The sequence below is a fragment of the Alligator sinensis genome, unplaced genomic scaffold, assembly GCF_000455745.1.
Source record: "Alligator sinensis unplaced genomic scaffold, ASM45574v1 scaffold1031_1, whole genome shotgun sequence".
NCBI classification, from domain to species: Eukaryota; Metazoa; Chordata; order Crocodylia; family Alligatoridae; genus Alligator; species Alligator sinensis.
In genome coordinates, this window is record NW_005842167.1 from 2,124,541 (window position 1) to 2,145,283 (window position 20,743).

Below are 20,743 nucleotides of genomic sequence, written 5' to 3' on the forward strand. Positions count from 1 at the left end.
ATATAGCAAAGGAATCTCTCTGTTTTAAGAATATTATTGCTATAGATCCTATCTTAATCTCTTTGTTCTCAGAACGAGTAGGATTAACAATGGAGAGAAAACGACAAGATTTTGGACAGCTGTTTCATGCAAGAGATTCCAAGAATATTTTTCATGTAACTGTCTACTTGTCTAGGGTGATAAAATGCTCTTCATGAATGCCCTTAATGTGAGCCATCTGGAAGGAATAACATAACCCTTGTCTATAAACACCACCCAAGTATATTATCAGTTTCAGTTGACTTTTAAGGGAGACCATCCGATTAGGAGAAGAGCTGAAGAGAAGACAAACAAAAGGTATATGCATTTCAATGTATGTTGATAAGACATAGATAGATCAAGCTGGGTTTTTCATTTCCTCTACTGCTTGCTCTAATCCTCTGCAAAATGTTAGGAATGAGGGGTACAGATCTAACAGTGAGTCTAATTTTGGTCTCACTTTTCTTGGATCAAGCTAGGAGTAACTGCAGTGAAGTCAGTAGCACAAGATACACAGCTGAGGGACTGTATAGTAGATAATCATAGGGACTGGGGAAGGTTGCTTGATACAAGAACAGGTATTCTCAATGCTGAACTCTGCTGCACTATCTTCCTCCGTACAGCCTAAAAACTATCATGCACTTGTGCATAAGACTGTGGAATTTCTTCCATAGGACATTTCTGCTTCCTAGTTTCCTTGGAACCTGGCTTGCTTGTGTATAATATAAGTTCTGCTAGCGTCATATACGGTATTAATATTGAGGTGATGCTTATAGAGAAGTATCTCATGCAAATAGGCCACTTACAGCATAATTTCTGCAGTGGTTTCACATGTGAAATGGGTGGTTGTTTCTTATGCATGCCTTCTATATTATTTTTACAAAGCATTGTTAAGCAAAACCTTGTGAATATTCTTGCTGGACACTGACATTCATCTCCATGTTCTCAACTCTAAGCTACTTAGCTTGATGTGCTAGCTGAGCAACCAGTGGGGGTACCCCCCTTCAAAATTACTACTTGGAGGACATACAGTGAAATTATTTGGTAGTAGGGCTATAACAAACAAAAATAAGTTCTTTTTTTGCACACCATTTAGTTAACTTGTGGAACTCATTGCTGCAAGTGAACCAGAGCGGCCCAGGAGACATCACCTCAGGAGTTCATCCCACCAGGGCAGGGTTGGGTTTATGGCCTGACATGGCAGCTTTACGCTCTGCCTCTGAAGCAGTGTGTCAGCATCTTTCATTTTGTTCTATTTGTACTTTTAGGTAACTTCTTCAACCAGTCCCACTGTGCTTGTGAAGACCTTCAATGTGACTGTGGTTTTGGTGTGGCACATAGTCCAGCATATTCATAATTCCCTCCAGGCTATATAAAATGAGCATGGTGATGCCCTGGTTGCTGCTGCTGCTGCTTCTGCTTGTGAGCTTTGGTTTACCTGCACCTAGACTTTCAGTGAGTATCACTTGCTAAAATATGTATCATTTGTCTGTAAGATAATAAGCCTGTATCATTTCTAGAAGCATGCTGAATGCTGTACAAATTCCTCCAGCCTGAGGAACAGGCTCTTCAGAAAGACAAATCAGACAGAGGTGTATAGGATAGGAGGAAATGATAGCACAGCATGCAGGGGGGTAAATGGTCATATCCTGTTAATATTGGCTTTGACTAGTATAATAGTTTAAGTTTCATTCTGGTTTGCTGGGTGGGAAGTTATTCAGTAAGATTTGTAGACTGTGCTGAGTACCACACCAATCAGTTTCTTGCATGCATCACCACCAAAGTTGGTCTGAATGGGAGACTGGAAGCCTAAGGGGTAATAGCTTTGGGGACCAGATTCCCAAATGGGTGTTACAGGACTCAGTCATGAGAGATGGGGGAGACCTGCAGCTCCCATTTAGTGATTCATCTTCACGTGCTCCTCAGAGTACTGAACATTGACCTTCCATAGAAATACCCAGAGAGGAAGAGTGCTCATACGTGCCTGCCTGAACCCTACACTTTCTTGGGACCTTGAGCAAATCATTCCACCTTTTGGTGCTTCTGTTTCCCTGTCAGTAAAACAGGGATAGTAATTTCCCCTACCTCAGAGAAGCTATTTGAGATGAAAGGTGTGTTGAACTGAAAGTACTATGGGATACCACAGCACTCTGCTTTCAATTTATATTTAAAAATTGCTCTTTGGGTACTCTATTATCAAAAATCACACAAGGTGCTGATTTCGTTTAACTCTCACTGACTTCATTTCTGTCACAGTGAAGACAGGTACATGCTTTTGTTTTGATTAAACCTTCTCACTTGCTTTGTTGTTTTATAAAAATCTTTTTCCATTAGCATATTACGTGTATTTTCTTATACAAGCTTTTCTTGCACTAGCTTTAGGGCCAGATAGGACTGAGTTAGGAACAAGGTAGGGCTGGTGGCACATTACAGACTAACTAGTTCAGAGATGCATGAGCTTTTGTAGGCAGCAACCTATTTCATCAGATGCTATGAATGGTCATTCATGATATCTGACAAAGTAAGTTGTTGGCTATGAAAGTTCATGCCTCTCTGAGCCAGTTAGTCTCTAAGGCACCATCCTCCCCTGCTTTCTTCCTGACATTACACCTTTGTGGTTGAGTAGTATCTTATTACACAAAGAACCCTTATAATAGGGCTGAGAGAGAGGCTGAAGGGGGTGGAATGCACGCTGTCCAAATTTGCTGACAACACCAAGTTGTGGGGCGAGGTGGGCACGCTGGAGGGGAGGGACAGAATCCAGCTAGATCTGGACAGGTTACAGAGGTGGGTGGATGAGAATAGGATGGAATTCAACACAGACAAGTGCAAGGTACTGCACCTAGGGAGAAGGAACCAGCAACACGCCTATAGGTTGGGGAACACCCTTCTTGTCAACACAGTGGCAGAAAGGGATCTTAGAGTCATTGTTGACTCCAGGATGAACATGAGCTGCCAATGCGAGGAAGCGGTCAGTAAGGCTAACTGCACCTTGTCGTGAATCTACAGATGCATCACAAGCAGGTCCAGGGAGGAGATCCTTCCCCTCTATGCAGCATTGGTCAGGCCACACTTGGAGTACTGTGTCCAGTTCTGGGCGCCGCACTTCAAGAGGGAATGTGGCTAGCATTGAGAGGGTCCAGAGGAGGGCCACTCGCATGGTCAAGGGGCAGCGGGTCAAGCCCTATGAAGAGAGGCTGAAGGGCCTGAATCTATTCAGCCTCCACAAGAGAAGGCTGAGAGGGGATCTGGTAGCCGTTTACAAACACACCAGTGGGGGGACTAGCGAGAGTTGAGGGAGGCTCTCTTCCCCTGGGCACCACCAGGGGTTACTAGAAATAACAGCCGCAAATTGTTAGAGGGAAGGGTCAGGCTGGACATCAGGAGACATTACTTTACAGTTAGGGCTGCCAGGCTCTGGAATGGACTCCCAAGGGAGGTGGTGCTCTCTCCTACCTTGGGGGTCTTCAAGAAGATGCTGAACAGATATTTGGCTGGGGTGTTATGACCCCACACTCATTCCTGCCCGGGGCAGGGGGTCAGACCTGATCATCTGTACAAGTTGGTATGAGTAAGACTTGTCAGAATTTCAGCTCACAGTTCTGATCCTGGAAGGTGGTGAGAGAAAGAATCCTCAACACCTTCCAGGATGTCTCAGAAGCACCAGAAGGAAAGGTGAGGGCCTGGTTCTCACTTGAGCAGAGGCAAGAAATGTGTTCTGGCAAATCTGACAAATTATTTTATAATGATAATGTAAGGACAGTATCTAAATGTTTAACACACTATATCTCTCTGACCATCTGGTCCATAGTGAAAATATTTGCTCTAATTCAGTGGTTTTCAAACTAGGGTACATGTCCCCACAGGGGGGTGTTTGCTAAGGGGAATGTGCCTACATTTTAATAATAGCAGTACAGCTTCCAGTTGGTCAGTACATCGAGGGGTAATGGCATTGATGTCAGTGACAACACTCATCCAGACCCAGCTGGGCTGGGGCCCAATCCCACTTCTGTGCTGCAGCTGCACTGAGCTGCACCCACTTGGCAGCCAGAGGAACTTGGCATTGGGCCCCGGCCCGGTCTGGAAGTCTCCACATTCCTGGGGCGCGTGGGAGGTGCTCCTGCTGCTGGGCACAGCCCAGTGAAGGCCCTGGGGGCCTGTGCTCCCCTCCCACCTGTGCTCAGGATGACGTGTGTGGTGCTGTGGGCTGCTCGCTGCACCCCAAACGCCCTGGGCTCCAATCCTCCCACCACTTGGCCGGGCTGGGGCCCCACTTACCTTTTCCTGCTCCTGGCTGGGCCGCATGGTCAGCCACTCACTGCAGAGGGGCCTTGATCTGGCCCCCGCCCCTTCCCTCCCCATAGATTGACCAGCTGGAGCTAGGAGTGGTGGGTGTGCACATGCGCGCATGTCCAGCTATCCCTTCAGCCCAGGATTTACCAAAAGAAGCTCCAGGATCTACCTGTAGATTGGGATCCCCAGTTTGGTGACCACTGTCCTAAAGAATGAACATGCAGAGATAAATCAGGTGTCAGGCATTAAAGCAGCAGTATTTTGCAGGTAAAGGGGTACACAGCCAAAAAAACTAGAAAAACTGCTCTAATCCATCCTTAATAATAAAAGGGCTGCTTGCAGATGTAAAAACACACAAAACAAACGGTGCTTTACTTTAAACTCAGTGCGTTCCAGCGCCAAGCACAACACATGCCCAGAAGAGGCAGGGTTGTAGGTTGTAGCCATGTTGGTCTAGGGACATAGGCAGACAAGGTTCTTTGGGTGAATCTGATACCTTTTATTAGACCAACTTAAATAGTTGGCAAACAATTATTAAGCAAGCTTTTGGGTTCAAAAACCCTTCGTCAGGCTAAGGAAGTTTCAGCAGTTGGTGTGTGCTCTTCCTGGATGGAATGAAAAGTAAAGAAGCTAGAGGCTGGGCTGGTATGCATACAAGACAGGCAGTCAGTGAAAATGTAGATGGAGAAGTAAATGGGTGAGACAGGCAGGGGGTGAAAGAGAGAAGGGGGATGAATAGTGGAGAGGTACCTGGGGAGTCAGATGTCAGGCAGGTTATAATGTGTCATAAATCCAATGTCTATATTTAGTCCATGATCTCTAGTATCCAGGAGGTTGATGAAATGGAGCTCATAGGCTCGTCTCTGGGAAGTGTTTTGTAAGTTTCCTTTGAGGATCAGGACTGAGAGATTGGAGAGAGAGTGGTTTTCTTGTGAGAAATGTTATACTACATTCCTTGAGGTGCAGCTGTAAGATCCTGGGATGCTGATGGCTCTGTTGTGGGGTGTAGTAATAGTGGGGGTAGGTTTTGCATTTCTTGTCATGGCACGGTCTGGATCCTTTTGGTGTGTTCTGGGTTTGAGGAAGTTTGCTTCTGGTGATGAGGTTGATGAGGTTCGGTGCTTGTTTGAAGGCTAGGATGGGTGGCTCTGGGAAGATCTTTTTAAGAGTAGGGTCTCTTTCTAGTATGGGTTGCAGTTGTTTGAGGATTTTCCGTACGGGTTCGAGGGAGGGGTGATATATTATCACCAGCAGTGTGCTATCTGAGGGGGTTTTTCTTCTGTACTGCAGCAGTTCTTCATGTGGTATCCAGGTGGCTCTTTCAAACATATGATCCATCTCTCTGGAGGAGTGTCCTTGTTGGGTGAAAGCCTTTTTAAGATTGGTGAGGTGGCAATCCCGGGTGTTCTCTTCAGTACAAATGCGGTGGTATCTGAGGGCTTGGCTGTATATCACAGCTTTTTTGGTGTGTTTAGGGTGATTGCTGGTTCTGTGCAGATATGTATGTTGGTCTGTGGGTTTCTTGTATACTGTGATCTGTATTTTATCATTCTAGATACTGATCATCGTGTCTAAAAAGGAGATGTTGGTGCTGGAGTATTCTAGAGAAAGTCAGATGGAGGGATGGTGATTGTTGAATTTCTGATGGAATTCAATCAGAGATTGACTGAAAACCTACAAGAGGCAGTGCATTAGTTGGACCCAGCTCACACAATGCCTGTATAGATCAAGCACTTTAGTGGGGCTTTCTTGACTCAACTGTGGATAAAAGTGCCAAAAAGCCCCGCTGAAGCAGATGCCTGATCTATATAGACACTATGGAGCTGGGTTGAAGTAATGTGCTGCTTCTTCCAGTAAAGCACTTTTATTTTTAACGCCTGCAAGCAGCCCATATGTTGGAATCTAAGCTAGTAGTTGGAACAGGAACAACTATGGTTGAAAATACTGTAAAAATAGACTTGGGAATACTAAATAGCAATGCTGGTTAGAGAAGAGACAAAAAATCAACAAGAAAAACTGCCTCGAAAGGAAGGAGAGAGAAGAGCTCCTGTTGTGCAGGTAGTCTCTATATAATGTGTAATAAATACATGTGGACCATCTTAACAATATAGTTTGCTCTGGACATTTACTCAAGGCTTCTTTCCAGGCCTGCAAGTGGGGCTTAAATGTTTATAACCAGCTTTCAGTAAATCCAAGAAAGGCTGTATAAGGCTAGCACTAAACATGATTCCACCTGCATTGCCTATTTATCACTGTGGGATTGTGACTACTGATTATTTTGCAAAATACCATATTTACTGGAATCCAAGATAAGGGTCCCCCCCACCCCACTTAATATGGAGGGGAAGCCCATTGTCTTCGATTCAAGTATGAGGCAGCCAGGAGGCAGGTGGCTGTTGTGATTGCAGTTGCAGGAGTGGCTGCACCTCCAGCCCAGATCTGAGGTTGGGGCTGGAGCCACAGCTGCTACTCACCCACTATTGTCTCTCCCTGACCCCAGCTGTCTCTTCTTCACTCCTGCCCCCACCCTGCCACATCTGCTACCCCTTTCCCCCCACTTACCCTCTTGCTCCAGCAGGTTTCCACACAGCTGTAGCCTGGGACAAGGAGCATGTGGTTGCTCTGGCCCCAGCCTAACCCAGTAAGAGCTGTTGCAGTGGTAGCAGCCCTGACTGGGCCCTGAATCCTGGGGCAGAATTGCCCCAGCCACTGCTGCTACCAGACTGGGCTGGGGCCAAAGCAACCACATGCTCTCTGCCCTGAGCTACAGCAGTACCAGAGCCCTGCTAGAGTTGGAGATCAAGCAGCAGGGCGGGGGGGCAGAAGCTGTGCAGAAGGGGCAGACACCAGGGGGAGGACAGGTGCCAGAGGCTGTAGGCATAGGGGAAGAGAAGTAATGGGAAGGGGTGGGAGCAGGCAGCAGGGTCAAGTTGTGGGGGAGCAAGGGGCAGGGTCAAGCTACTTGACACTCCCCCACCACTTACTCCCCTTCTGCCCCTCTGCCACTGCTTTTCTCATTGCAGCAGTGGGGAGAAGATATGAATTCAAGATGACCCACCAATAATTAGATTATAATTTTCCATGTGTAGACTCTAATTACTTGGGGGGGTGGGGAGGGGGGTTGCGTGAATACGGTAGTAACTGCTACAGGCAATGCCCTTTCCCTGTCCTAGACCAGTGGTGCCCAGTGGCCAGATGAGTAGTTAGGGGTCATGGGCTAGATGGGCTGGTTCACAGGCCCAATCCAAACTGTCATCCATCCTGTGGGGCTCCCCACAGGTCCAGGAATTTGGTGGTAGGGGGACAGCAGTAGTGTTAATTGCTATGGATCCCAGAGCCAGTGCAATTAGCACTGCTGTCATTTGTCCTGTCACCAAATTTCAAGACCCACGGGGAGTCCCATGAGCCAGATGACACACCTCTGTAGGCCAGATCTGGCTTACTGGACTTACCTTGGTCAGCACTTGTCTCTCTTTGAATGATACCTCGTCAGTGGACAGCACTGTCACAATATATACCACAAGGGATCAAGAAAGCATCTCACAAAAGCTGCCCCTGCCTTTGACCTTTTTGTATAGTAAATGCTTTTCTTCATGAAACAGTCAGTGTTACCTCACAAAATGGTCTGGAACAACGTCCTGCGTTTTACTGGAGGCCAAGTCCATCAAGGGAAGCACACTGCTCTGTTTTCTGTCTTTTGTCCTATGGGGCTAAGATGTGCAAGCCTGGGACTCTCCAAAGAGACAGTAAGCCTGGAGCAGCGCCAGTCCCACTCTCACCATTGGCCATAGGCTCCTCCAGTGGCAGACATGAGACTTGACATAAAAACCCAGGAAATGCCATGCTGGCTCAGGCCCAGGGTCCTGTCTTGGACGGGGGCCTTTACGGGATGCTTCAGAGGGAAGGTCTAAGATGCAGATGCGGAGTATCTGCCCATCCTACTCTCTAATGTGTAGACTGGCATAAGCACTGAAGCATGAGGTCTAATATCCTTTCCAAAATATTTGCATTAACTGTTATAGTTCTTGATACCTAGAGGCATAATATGGCAGCTTTTAGTATATGGAGTAGTGCTGGCTGCTGTGCTGCTAGAACAGGGGTGGGCAAAATACATTCATTTACGTACTTTGGGGTAGGGATTAGAATTAGAAAGTAGATTAGAAATTTGGAGGGTATTGATATCACTGGAGGCTTAACTCCTGTGGTTACATACAACCCATGCAGTGCCCTTGTTAGGTCCTCAACAGTGCCTCAGTCCTGTGGAAGAAAATAGATTAGTTCCCAACAGCAGTGTTAGTAGGCGGTTGCTGTGATGGCATTTCCGTGGTGGGAGCATGGGTGATGTTTTTTAACTTGCTTAGATCAATGTATGGTTTAGAGTGAAATACAGACTTGATATAGCTTTGCGGGGCGGTGGAGGAGAATTAATCTCTATTTAATTTGCAATGTTTGGAGTCATTCAAGCCCACTCCTCAAAGGTAACCTCAGGCCAGCAAAAGCCATGTAATAAGAATCTCTCAGAACTTTTTTGGCAGAGATTTTTTAGCATGTAGCTGTGCCTAAAATGTGATTGTTATGGAAAATGTTTATTCTAGTGAATCTGGATTGGATTCTGCTCTTGATTAGGACAGTGTAAATCAGGAGCAACTCCACTGATTCCAATAGTTTCTCCAAATTTACACTGGGTGCCTGTTCTTTTATCTTTCACTTCTACTGGAACATCAATTGTCCAATTTGACAGCAATGTAAAAGCCAGATTGTATCACCCATACTCATCCTGAACAATACTTTGATTTATGAAGAAGTCTATTGCTTAAATAACCCACCTCGAGGTCCTAAGTTTGAACCCCCTTGCTTTATCAAAACAATGATATGTGCTTGGATGTTGCAAGCTACAAACTCTCTATTGCTTTAATTATATTAAGCCTCAGTTTTTCCTTTAGGACAAGGACATCTGCCTCTTAGACAACAATAAGTTAAAACAGAAATTAAAATTCTTCCAAGACTTGCTTCACTTATATGAACTACAGCTGAAGGACCTCTTGGAGAACAACTATCATAGAACAAAGAGCAAGGTCTTCTCGGTCAGCAGGAGTAGGCAGCCTGCGGTACTTCTACCTCCAACTAGTGGAAATCTTATAGTCTATGATCAAGGTACGTGTTTGTAGTAGAATAAAGTAGAAACCTCACCTTCAGAATATCAAAATATTTATTGGTTGTTGAATATCCAGTATATAACAGAAACACAATTCTGTATTTTATCTTGTTCCCTTAATAAAATGAATGCAGGAGGTTTTGTATCTTGGTCAGGTTACTAAAATGGTCAGGTTACTATATGTACCATGTGTTAGCTAGATGTGAAGGTGAAGAGTAGACCCACAGTCCAAGGACACTGACCTGTCACTTTGTTTTCTCTCCTGACTTTGCCTGTCTTGCTTATTTAGACTGTAATCTCTTTTGAAGCATTCATTGTCTCTCTCTTTGCGTTTGTACAGTACCTAGCACAATGGACACCAGCCAGTGTTTAGGCTGTGTAATAAAATGTCGTATGTCATGGTACTGTCATTTGCAAATGTCATTGCTTCAAGCTTGGGCTGAGGTTTATGGTTTAAAATCCTGATTTAGGCACTTGAAGAAGTAGCCTCTGATTTTCAAAACTGCTGAGTTTCCTGCAGTACCTGCTAAAGCCACTGAAAACTGGTGGGTGCTCAGCACTTTTGAAAACAGCCCATCCAAAAGCCTGTAGCAGGATTAAGGAACCTAACTTTGAGCTCTTTTTTATTTTTTAAATACGTGCCAAATTGATTAGTCCATCCCTGATTCTTGTCTAGATTATCCCCTATCTGGAAATGAACTGGACTGGAACTATATTGGGATCCCCTGTAAATTTCTCTGGCATCTTTCCTGTGGTAAAAGGAAGGTAAAAGCTTGGGGTTTCCCAGTGCCCCCTCCCACCCTCCCGCCCTTTCAGAGAGAACTGGCAGTTAAGCTTTCAAAGTATCTGGTCCACTGCCAATAGTTCCTAATAGTTTTACCCACAAGAGGCTCTTGTACATGTGATGGGGGCTTAGTCCCCAAAGTTTTATTCTGTGTCCCCTAAATTGAAACAGTGGGGCATAGAATAAAAGCCTGAGGACTAAACCATTTCAATTTTTTCATCACATTATAGCAAGGGGCCCGATTCTTTTTTTTTCCCTTTTTGTGTGAGTCAGAGCCTGCCTGCGGCTGGGGGTGAGCTGCTGGCAGGCCAAGCGGCTCCTGAGCTGCAGAAGAGGGCAGTCCTTCCCTCTGTGGCAGTGGTACCCACCCGGAGCCACCCGGGCAGGCTGCTAGCGGGCCATGTGCTATCTCAGCTCAGGGGCAGCACCTGGCCCAATTGACTTCTTCCCCGACCCTGAGCTGGGGCAGCATCCATCCTGCTAGCAGCCCACCCATGTGGCCCCAGGGGGCACTGCCTCCATGGAGGGCAGGACTGAGGTCCCCCTCCACAGCTCAAGGGCTACTTGGTCTGCCAGCAGCTCGCCCCCAGCTGCAGGAGAGGCAGGCAGGCTCCGCTGGAAGAAAAAAAACGGATCGGGCCCCTCGCCACTTCCAAAGTGGTGAGGGGCCCGATCCTTTTTTTCTGCGGAGCCTGCCTGCCTCTCCCATGGCTGGGTGTGAGCTGATAGCTGCATCATTGCAATTTGCAAAGCTGCAAATTAAACTTCATCCCCAAAAGTCCGGCATGTGTACATTGTGACACCATTAAGCCACACTGACATTTTTGTCATGTGTACATGTTAATGGCGTCATGTGTACAAGTGCCCGAGGAAGCTATATATTTGCATGCAGCCTCTTCCACCAGTGGTACTTTAAGTGCCTCCTACCATCATTTGGAGGCAACTAATCTAAATTAATGTTGCCTTCAGTGTGGACGACACTTAAGACAACATAGCTAAAGACTCCTGAGTACATACTACACTAAAATCTCTGCTGTTTTAATGTAGATACCACCTGACCACCCAAGCAATGTTAAAAACTGTTACTGCCAGGACCACACTTTATCACTCTTCTACAGGCTCAGTGTCCAACCAAGAGTGGGTGGGTTCATGTGTAGGAGGCAGAAATCATTGTCCCTTGACAACTTCCTTTTCATGCTTTCTCTTGACTGCAGCCCCCAATTTACTCTTCCCCAGTCATCATTTTATTAATCACTGTTGTCCTGCTTAGATTGCTCTGCAGTGTTTAATAGTAAAAAAACGGAAAATGGATATTACCGGATAAGGCCCAGCCCAGAGCAAGAACCTTTCCTGGTTTATTGTGACATGTCTGATGGAGGTGGCTGGACTGTGATACAGCGACGCAGTAATGGCAGAGAGAATTTCAACAGGTATGGGGTTCAGTTAATGTCCCAGTTGGGATTTATGTGAGTATTCAGAGGCCACTGTGACTTCTATAGTCTATTCAGCCTGTTATAGTATCTTATAGTCACAATTGCTACCATTTTAAGACCCGGTCCTGCACACTCATGGTCATATAAGCAAATCTTAGTGATAGACCTGTTTGTCAGGGCAAGTTGTGTGAGTAGGTATTAGTAGGATCAGCCCCTGTAGTGATTTCTTTCAATCACAAGAATTAATCAGAAAGGAGTTGTGACACCTTTTCATTGGGTTGTCCTTATGTGTTGAAATTTCTTTGATTATTCAAATATCAAATATTTGAACCATCAAATATCTCCTAGCAATGCATAGGCTGAGACCCATTACATAGTGTTCTTTCTCATAACACAAATGCTATTAGGGCATAACCTACTGCTTACTTCTCTTTCCCATCATTAATCAAAATACTGAAAAAAAATAGTCCATACAGCCCCTTTCCTAGCTGAAAGCCATAGGAAGGTAGTTAGGATTATCCTCACAAAAATGTATGCATCATTTTCAGAGTATGTAAACATACCCTGAAGTGTCTGCAGTGCAGCATAAAGATACCAAAGACAGTTTTTTATTACAAGTTTAAGTACCACTAGCATAAGAGTTCAACACATGCTGATTTTGAGCTACTGATAAGTGGTGTAGAAAGGTGTTTAGACTAGTCTTAATTAGCACTTCATTAATTATGTGGAAGATGGAGTAAACAGTAACTTAATAAAACTGGCAACTACTACTATATTGGCATTCACAGATACTCCCTGTGAGAATTTGGAGATAACACAAGGGAACCTAGAGGGAGCAGAACCATAGGCAGGAAGCAGCAAAATGTGATTTATCTTGGTAAAAAATGATCTAATTAGTCTGATGAAAAACAATTCAACTGCCTGCTTGAAAGGAAGGACTGAGCAGGCACCCAGCGGCACTGAAAGATACATTGGGGTGACAGTAAACAGCACGGTTTTGAACCAGAATGCAGATGTATAAAAACAGGCCAGTAAACTTTTCCCACAACTTGATAGGCTATTTTTTGTTTTCATCCTTTAGCCTGTGTTCAATTCTTTAGGACATTCTGTAATAGCAGCCATGTCTGTCAGGTGCTTAAGATTTGTTAAGTCACGTTCTTATTATTAACATTTTGAAGCATACTGTCAGAAGTTTTACAAAAAGACCAATATGGGGTCCACTGTGTTCCTCTTGCCCAGCCATTTCTGATCTTATCTTGGAAACACTGAATCTGGCAGCTTTTGCAGGACTGAGGCCAGAGTGAATATTCATGCCTGTAACATGTAAAGCAGTAGACTGTGGTCTGTAGTTATGGATATTTCTTGTTATAAGTGTGTCTCAACTCCATGCTCTAAATAGGACAGCATGGGAAAAATTTGTCTATAGTAGTGGTGCTCAACCTTTTGGCCCCACGGGCCCAGTAAGTGGCCCAGAGCCTGTCTGCATGCTGGGGTTGGGCCCTGGGGACCTGGCAGTTCCCCCTTCCCACACCATGCATGCTGGGATTGAGTCCCAGTGACCTGTCATTGCCCCCTCCTACTCCCTGCTCACAGGGATTGGGCCCTGGGGCCTGGCACCATCCCCACCCAGCCCTGCACACTGGGATCTAGTGCTGGACTTGGGGCTCTCCATAGGTCCGGAGATTTGGCAGCAGGGGAATGTTGCTACTGCTCTCCCGCCGCCAAATTTCTGGACCCATGGGGAGACCTGCAGGCCAGATGACCTGGCATTGCAGGCTGGATCTGGCCCATAGGGTGGAGATTGAGCATCCCTGGTCTAGAAGTAGAGACTAAGATTTATTTTTTGAGAGATTTTGCAGTAACAAGGTGATAGAGTTTGTCAGCTATCAACTCCCATCCTTTAGAATTCTACATAAAGTCCAGAAATTGCTATTTTATTTTGCTGCAGGAAGTGGGCTGATTACAAACTAGGATTTGGACGATTTCAAAGCAAAAACGACGAATACTGGCTAGGCAATGATCACATCCATGACTTGTTGGTTAGAGGTATGAGCAGTTTTTCCAGCTGCATACTTCCTTAAAAGTTACGTTGCACAGTTCATTGTGGACTTGACATGTAACAAGCTACTGCTTTATATTCTAGAGGAAAACATGTTAAAAATTGACCTGATGGACTGGCATGGAGAGAAACGATATGCTATCTATGAAAACTTCCAGATCAAGAATGAGCAGGTGAGAATAAAAAAACCCAGGGATTTATTTTAGGACTTTTCCTAACAGGGACTTTTAGGGCATTTCCCCGATCCCTGCTGCAGCCTGACTAATCCAAGTTATAATTGGAGCTCTACCAAATTCATCATTATTGGTTCACAGGGATTCAAGTTGAGTTGAGGTGGGACCAAATTACAAAGATCCTAGATCTAAGCTTTTGAAAAGTTTAGTTGCAATTAAACCCAGTTTTGGTTTGTCCCATTACAGAAGCCAAATTTTTCAAAAGCTTTGAGATGTCTGTAGGGGGAAGGTGGGATAATTGATTGAGAAATTTTTTCCATGTGAACCTTTCTTAATATTCCCTTTCATGCAGGTTTACATCCCCCGAGTTTTGTCCTGTGTCAGGTATGAATAAGACCAGAAACTCAAAACCAAATGTATGCAAATCTGCCAAGTTTTCTGTCTGATTTGGGGTCACGATATGAAAATGCAATTTTCATGTGGTTCAACTTAAAATAGGAAACAGTTTTAAAACGTGATTCACCTTTGTTGGAAACCCACTATGCTCAAGACTCAGCCACATTTTCCAGCCAACATCATTGGAACTTCTGGGGAACCTATAGCTAGATCCAGTAAAGTATTTAAGCAGAATTGAAACACCAGAATCCAAAAGCACAGTCCTTAAAACTCCTCTCAGCTGCTATGAAGTTCTGGTTGTGCCGATGCTCACGTGGGGACTCCTTATAAAAGTTCTCTAGATGCCTAGTTTTCTGCCTGTGAACAGAGTCTGGGGAGCTTAGCACCTTTTTCCTTCCTAAACCAGTTTGGAAGCCACACTTAGCAGAGGGATGCCTCAAGTCCCCTGAAGGCTCTGATGTGGAAGTGTTCTCAGAACATGCCTAAAACACACAAAGAGTTTGTGTTCCTTACAAAGTGTAGTTGTAGTTGCTTACTTTGAAAACAAAGAGGGAGAATTGTTGTAGACATCTAATCTCAGGGGAGACCTCTGACTTCCAAGTAGATGAAGAAGCCTTACGCAAGTCTGTGGGCAGGTACAGAGAAGGGTTAGATTTCAGAATCAGCCTTTTACTTAGGGTTTCCTATTGGTTACCCATACCCCGTGTTTCTTGGGGCACCATTCTAAGAAGCATAACTCCCCTATGCATTGTATATAAAATCTGAATACCTAGTACAGGGTTCTGGATTCCACGCAGGTACTTGGTCATGTAATCATTAAACTTTGTAGTTCCTAATTTGTATGCACCTAAGTCCTTTATGGGACCCTTGATCCCTACTCAAGTTTTGTTACAGAAGTTTTACACAGCTCTGTTTTAATTACTTACTGCCATTTTTCTTGGATAGAAACAAATGTTATGACAGAAAAATACTTAAAATTTTACAAATGATCAAACTCCTCCAAAATCTTGGTAGAAGTATACAATGGAGCCTCACTCCTAAATATTCTCACCAGATCAGCCAATTTAGGCCAAATATTAGGTTTCTAACCATCAGAGCATTGTGGAGCTAGATCAGCCTCCCAGTAGCTGTTTAAAGATTGAACTTAGTCAGGCCCTGATAGTGACCTGATTTCCAGTAGTAATAGGGGACTGGACTTGGGGTCTCAGGAAGCCCCTTACAGCCCTGTGTTGATTTTGTATTGTGTAAGTGTTGAAAGCGAACACTACATAGAATCATAGAAAATTAGAGCTGGAAGGGACCTCAGGAAGTCATCTAGTCCAACGCCCTGCTCAAAGCAGGACCATCCCCAACTAGATTATTCCAGCCAAGGCTTTGTCTAGCTGGGTCTTCAAAACCTCCAAGGATGGAGAGTCCACCACCTCTCTGGGTAACCTGTTCCAGTGTTATATTACCCTCTATTGAGAAAATTCTTTCTAATATCTAACCTAAACTTTCTTTGCTGCAACTTGAGACTACTGCTCCTTGTTCTGTCATCTGCCACTGAGAACAGTTTAGCTCCATCCTCTGTTGAACCCCACCTTCAGGTAGTTGAAGGCTGCTATTAAATCCCCTCTGTCTTCTTTAGACTAAATAAACCCAGTTCCCTCAGCCTCTTCTCATAAGGCACGTAGCCCTTAGTAGTCCGAGTGTTAGCTAGCACTACCCCTTGACAAATTAAATGTGGTCATTGTCTAAGGCTAGTATCACTGAAGGCAAAAGGCCAGAATCATGCTTGATGTCAGTGGAGATACTCCAGGAATGACCCTGACCCACACTACATTGCAGAAAACAATTATGGGCATTTTTAAAGGCTGTGAGAGGAGAAGGCTAATAACAGAGGCATGTTTACATTTTATTTTGAAAGGACAATTACAGGCTGTGGTTTGGCACCTATTCTGGTAATGCTGGCGACGCTCTGTCTGGTGGGAGCAACTTTAGAGAACAGTGGTCTGCATCACTCAGTGGGATGCAGTTTACCACGTCAGACAAGGATCATGATAGATTCTTAACAGGCAACTGTGCAAAGGAGAACAACTGCGGTTGGTGGTTTAACAGGTATGGAAATAAGTTTGATTTTTGTCTAACACTCAGTGGTACATGTGGAACTAAGTATGACTGGGCTGCTTTAAACTTACCTGCTTTAAACTTTAAGTGCTTCAAGGTATGTTGTCTGTATGTACATTCTACCTCCTCTCAGCTGAGCTTGAGTGCATGAGGCACACGTATTCCTGCAGTGAAATGGGTACATGTGCAATTCTTTGAAGGAGAACAGCATCCTTTTTTCAGTAGGATTCCAGAAACAGAGGTCACTATAGTTTCAGCAATGACTCCCAGAAAGCAAGCATAAAGGGAAATACCCTGTGCACCAAGGGTTGTTATTCTGATGGAGCTCATGGTAAGGACATTGTTCTACTGTGAAGTGACCAGTTTTTGAACAGCTCACCACATTTCTAGTTACATTCATTGGCAATGATTGATAACAGTTGTGTGTGGCTGGCCTGCCTCTGTTCATGGAATACATACTGAACGCAATGGGTTTTTTGTCCTGCCTGTGAAACTTTTGCAAAATTAGGGCCTTCATTTTATATTAAAACTTTAAAGGACAGACCTTCAGCAGGTGTAAATTAATACGACTCCATTGAAATCAGGGAAATTACATATATGTAATGTGACGAGCCTCAATTTATACCAAATAGGAACTGTACTTTAATACAAAGATGCAATGCCTTTCATCTTAACTTTGGTTTCTCTTTTTTTCCCCGCACATCTTTCATCCATGTAAGATGCCATGCAGCAAATCTCAATGGACAATATTATAAGGGAGGAAACTACACTGGACCCCAAGATAATGGAGTGGTTTGGTCATCCTGGCATGGGTTCTGGTACTCACTGAAATATACGGTCATGAAAGTTAGGCTTCCATCTTTTGTCAACATAGCGAGTGGAAATGGTGAGAACAGTTAGGACAACGAGAACCTGCATCTTTGGAGAGCACATAGAGGGGAAAAGATTTTAAAGATTAAGGACCAGTCCATCACCTGCTGTAAATGAACAGTCCTGCACTGTAGAAAGTAAAGCTTCATCCGTTTCTACCAGCTGAGGATCAAGGCACAAGTTCTTACAGCACATCAGTCATTTGATCTACTGGAGAACATGAGGCTCTCTTTCATTCATGGTAAAACCAATGGAAATGCTTCAAGTTTCTTTTCCAGAGAACTCTGAGGCTTTAGTGGAGAGTGGTTAACCATCACTTCACAGGATACACTCTGCACTTTGCAGGACCAAATCTTTCTCACCTTGATTTCAGTGGTCAAGTGAGATGAGCAGTCTGAGAACCTAGAAACAGAACAGGGTGGCAGAGATCTGCAATTCAAAGCTGTCAGCTATAGGGAGGCTTCAAATTCAGATTATTTCTTAAAGTGCTTTTTACAATGCTTAAAATGAAGGTAAGTATTCTTAGGATTTTTTTTAAATTCAATTACACTGTGTTCATAAATTATTGTGCAGTGTGGTAGACAACTTTATACTCCAGAAAGTGAAAATGATTAGAAACACAAGCCAGAGTGTTCACTTCCACTTCCTTATCCAAATAACAGTGAAACAAAAAGAATGAGCAGCACAAATAAAGGACCATAAGAAATATAAGGCTGAAAATTACTTCTCACCAATAATTAAGTGGTTAGTAACAAAAGTCAGGAATGAAAAATACTTTGGACTTGAGGCAAATGATTTCCCTTCCATGTAGCACAAGTCTATATTTTGTATTATTATAAATATGATCTTTTAAACTAGTTGTTCTTTTCAGTTTATTTTACATTTAGATCAATACATATCATAATTTGTATTAAACATCCATAAAATATGAATTAAAATAATCTGAATGGAACATTATATTGCATCTGTCCTTAAACAATACTGAGATGGACAAAGATCTGGATGGAAAGTCAGGAGTTCCTAAGGGAGGTGATGCTCCAAGACATTTAACTCGCATTCTTGTCTCTGGTTCTAGTGATTTTTTTCAGGGTCCATAAGACTAGCTTAATTTTTTTTAATTGAGCAGCATTAGAACAGCTGTAGAGACTCACAGAGGTTCAGTGTAAAATCTGTTATGTTCAGTCTCCTGGTGGCTTATCTAATGTTTTATGATAACCCCCACACTGGACATATAAGGACTCTTACACCTGTTTAGAAAAGACCTAAATGACATCCTGTTTGAGATAAGGGCCAAAGTTGGCCTCAGTCAGCAGTGTGTTCACAAGTGTGGCTTAGGTCAGGAGGCTGCATCATAGAGTGAATGCAACGAAAGCCTTGACTCCAAGCATATCAAATATTCATGTGAAAGGAGAATCATGAATGGTGCCAATATTTACTCTTGTGACTAAAGGCGCCGGAGTGGAGTTGAAAACTAGTGCTGTTCCTTTCTCTGTTCCAGCTGTTCTCAATCTTTTTAGACTCAAAGTCCCCTTGATAGACTTGAGGCATCACCCAGAAAATGCCAGCTCTTAGTTTTCACTCTATTTTTTATTACAGAAAAAGAGCAGTTTTTCTGTTGCAAAGCACTCAAAAAGACCACAACAGTGGATTTGTTTGAAATCTCTCGGTTTATCTGGTGAATTGTGTTTGCAAAACACCCTGAGGCACTCTTGAAAGGATCTCAAGACACCCTGAAGTGCTATGGTACCCTGGTTGAGAATTACTGCTCTATTCATCTGTACTTCTCTGGAATGTCTTAGTGTGGGTTCCTAGGTACCTAGAGCATTGTGGTAAATCAGAGGTTATCAAAACAAATTGGTGCAAGCCTATGAGTCCCTATCAACCTTAACTTTAACATACAGTACAACTGGGCTGCCCTTGACAGTATCCAGTAGCAATGAGGCTATTTCTATCAATGCAGAAAGCAGAGACTAGGTTGAGTGCAATATTTGCTTGCCATCAGTCTACTCAGGAAGATGCTAGCACTTCTAATAAATACTACTGCTCTAACTGGCTGCTGGAGACATTTCCCAAAACAGGATTACAGAAGGGTAGTTATGTACAGCAGGATGCTGAAATTAATGTCAGTGCCAAAAAGCCAGCGCTATGCTTGCACAAGTGATCACTGAGCACCTGAAAGTGCTAAATACAGGTAAAATCCAGTCAATAAAACATTGTAAAACATACGATTGACTTAGAACAAGATCCTACACAGCCAAAAGCGATTCCACGCCCCCCTGCCCCCCCCAAAAAAGTAGTCCCACCTTCTACCTATCATTCATTTTTATGAGAGACAGAGCTAGAGGGATCTTGGGAGGTTTTCCAGCACTTTGTCTAGGGACTGTCATGTCTAAGACAAGTGAATAAGAAACATTTTGCTTGTTACACAGGCACCCTCCATAGTGAATAAGAAACATTTTGCTTGTTACACAGGGCCAAGAGTCCTGCTGGCCTGGTACATATTTGATCCAAGTTAGGAAGCTGTGCTCATATATACATATATATGCTCATGCAGTCCGTCAGCATGTCTTTCCCAGTAGGACTTGGGTGGTAGTACAGGTCCCTGCTTTGGGAGCCTCACTTGGCAAGTTGCAGACTGTAAAACAGTCCTTGGAACTCTGCAGTTCTAAATTAGACAGATCGCTCCTCTGAAGCGACAACAGGCTGCACACGATCTGATTTACCTTGACATACAGTTGGGAAATAACCTCAGTAATAGTCTCAAGGCCTGATCTCAAGCCCACTAAAGTCAGTGGAAAGACTTGATAATTTGGATGTGTTCTGGACTGGTCCTCAAGCATGAATGTGTTATGAGACACTTTGCATAATAATCACTGTAGTCTTCCATTTTCAGGATGTTATTTAATACAAGCCTGGTCCTCACGCAACGGTACACTTGTGAAAATCCAATTCTGGAATGGCCTAAACTTTCACAATGCTGCATATTGGAACAGGCCTTAAGAAAGAGATGACTCCTATCGTAGTGCAAGCTATACATGTCCTAATGGCAGGTGGGAAGATGTTACACATTCCAGATGAAGTCTGTGCAAAATGAAGCATTTAATCACATTGAATCAAATCCCAAGATCCTTGCTCTGTTTTTGCTATTGCAATGAGCCATAGCAAGATGTGCAAGAGCTGATGATCAGTGTTCACCCTGAGCATATCAGCATGGTACCTACCCTAAGCAGGTGTGCCTTATTATTATGCTGTCATTTTCTTAATAAAAACTGGGTATGTTTGTGAAATGAAAAACAGTTCCTTGTAAAAGGATCAGAAAGAGTAGGATGGAGAAGGATATAACAGTGTAAAAGCCATGGGTGCCTATACATGTGTTCAGGGGTGGTGAGGGACCATTGTAATTACAGGGGTATCCCAAGATTAGCTCTAATTAAAATGGCTCACTGTCACGTGTAT

The 20,743-nt window shown here is 43.8% G+C and overlaps 1 protein-coding gene across 2 annotated transcripts in view; it reads left to right on the plus strand.

The window, feature by feature from the left end:
* Positions 1–20,737, plus strand: part of LOC102388347 (fibrinogen-like protein 1) — a 34,039-nt gene extending 13,302 nt beyond the window's left edge. For both annotated transcript variants that reach the window (XM_014520891.2, XM_025206642.1), the window contains exons 3-10: positions 176–336; positions 1,287–1,473; positions 9,255–9,465; positions 11,521–11,680; positions 13,632–13,729; positions 13,827–13,915; positions 16,218–16,408; positions 17,137–20,737. In XM_014520891.2, coding sequence (XP_014376377.1) covers positions 1,396–1,473; positions 9,255–9,465; positions 11,521–11,680; positions 13,632–13,729; positions 13,827–13,915; positions 16,218–16,408; positions 17,137–17,317 — 1,008 coding nt within the window. In that variant the 5' untranslated portion in view covers positions 176–336; positions 1,287–1,395 and the 3' untranslated portion in view covers positions 17,318–20,737. The remainder of the gene's footprint in view (positions 1–175; positions 337–1,286; positions 1,474–9,254; positions 9,466–11,520; positions 11,681–13,631; positions 13,730–13,826; positions 13,916–16,217; positions 16,409–17,136) is intronic.
* The last annotated feature ends 6 nt before the right edge of the window (positions 20,738–20,743 follow it).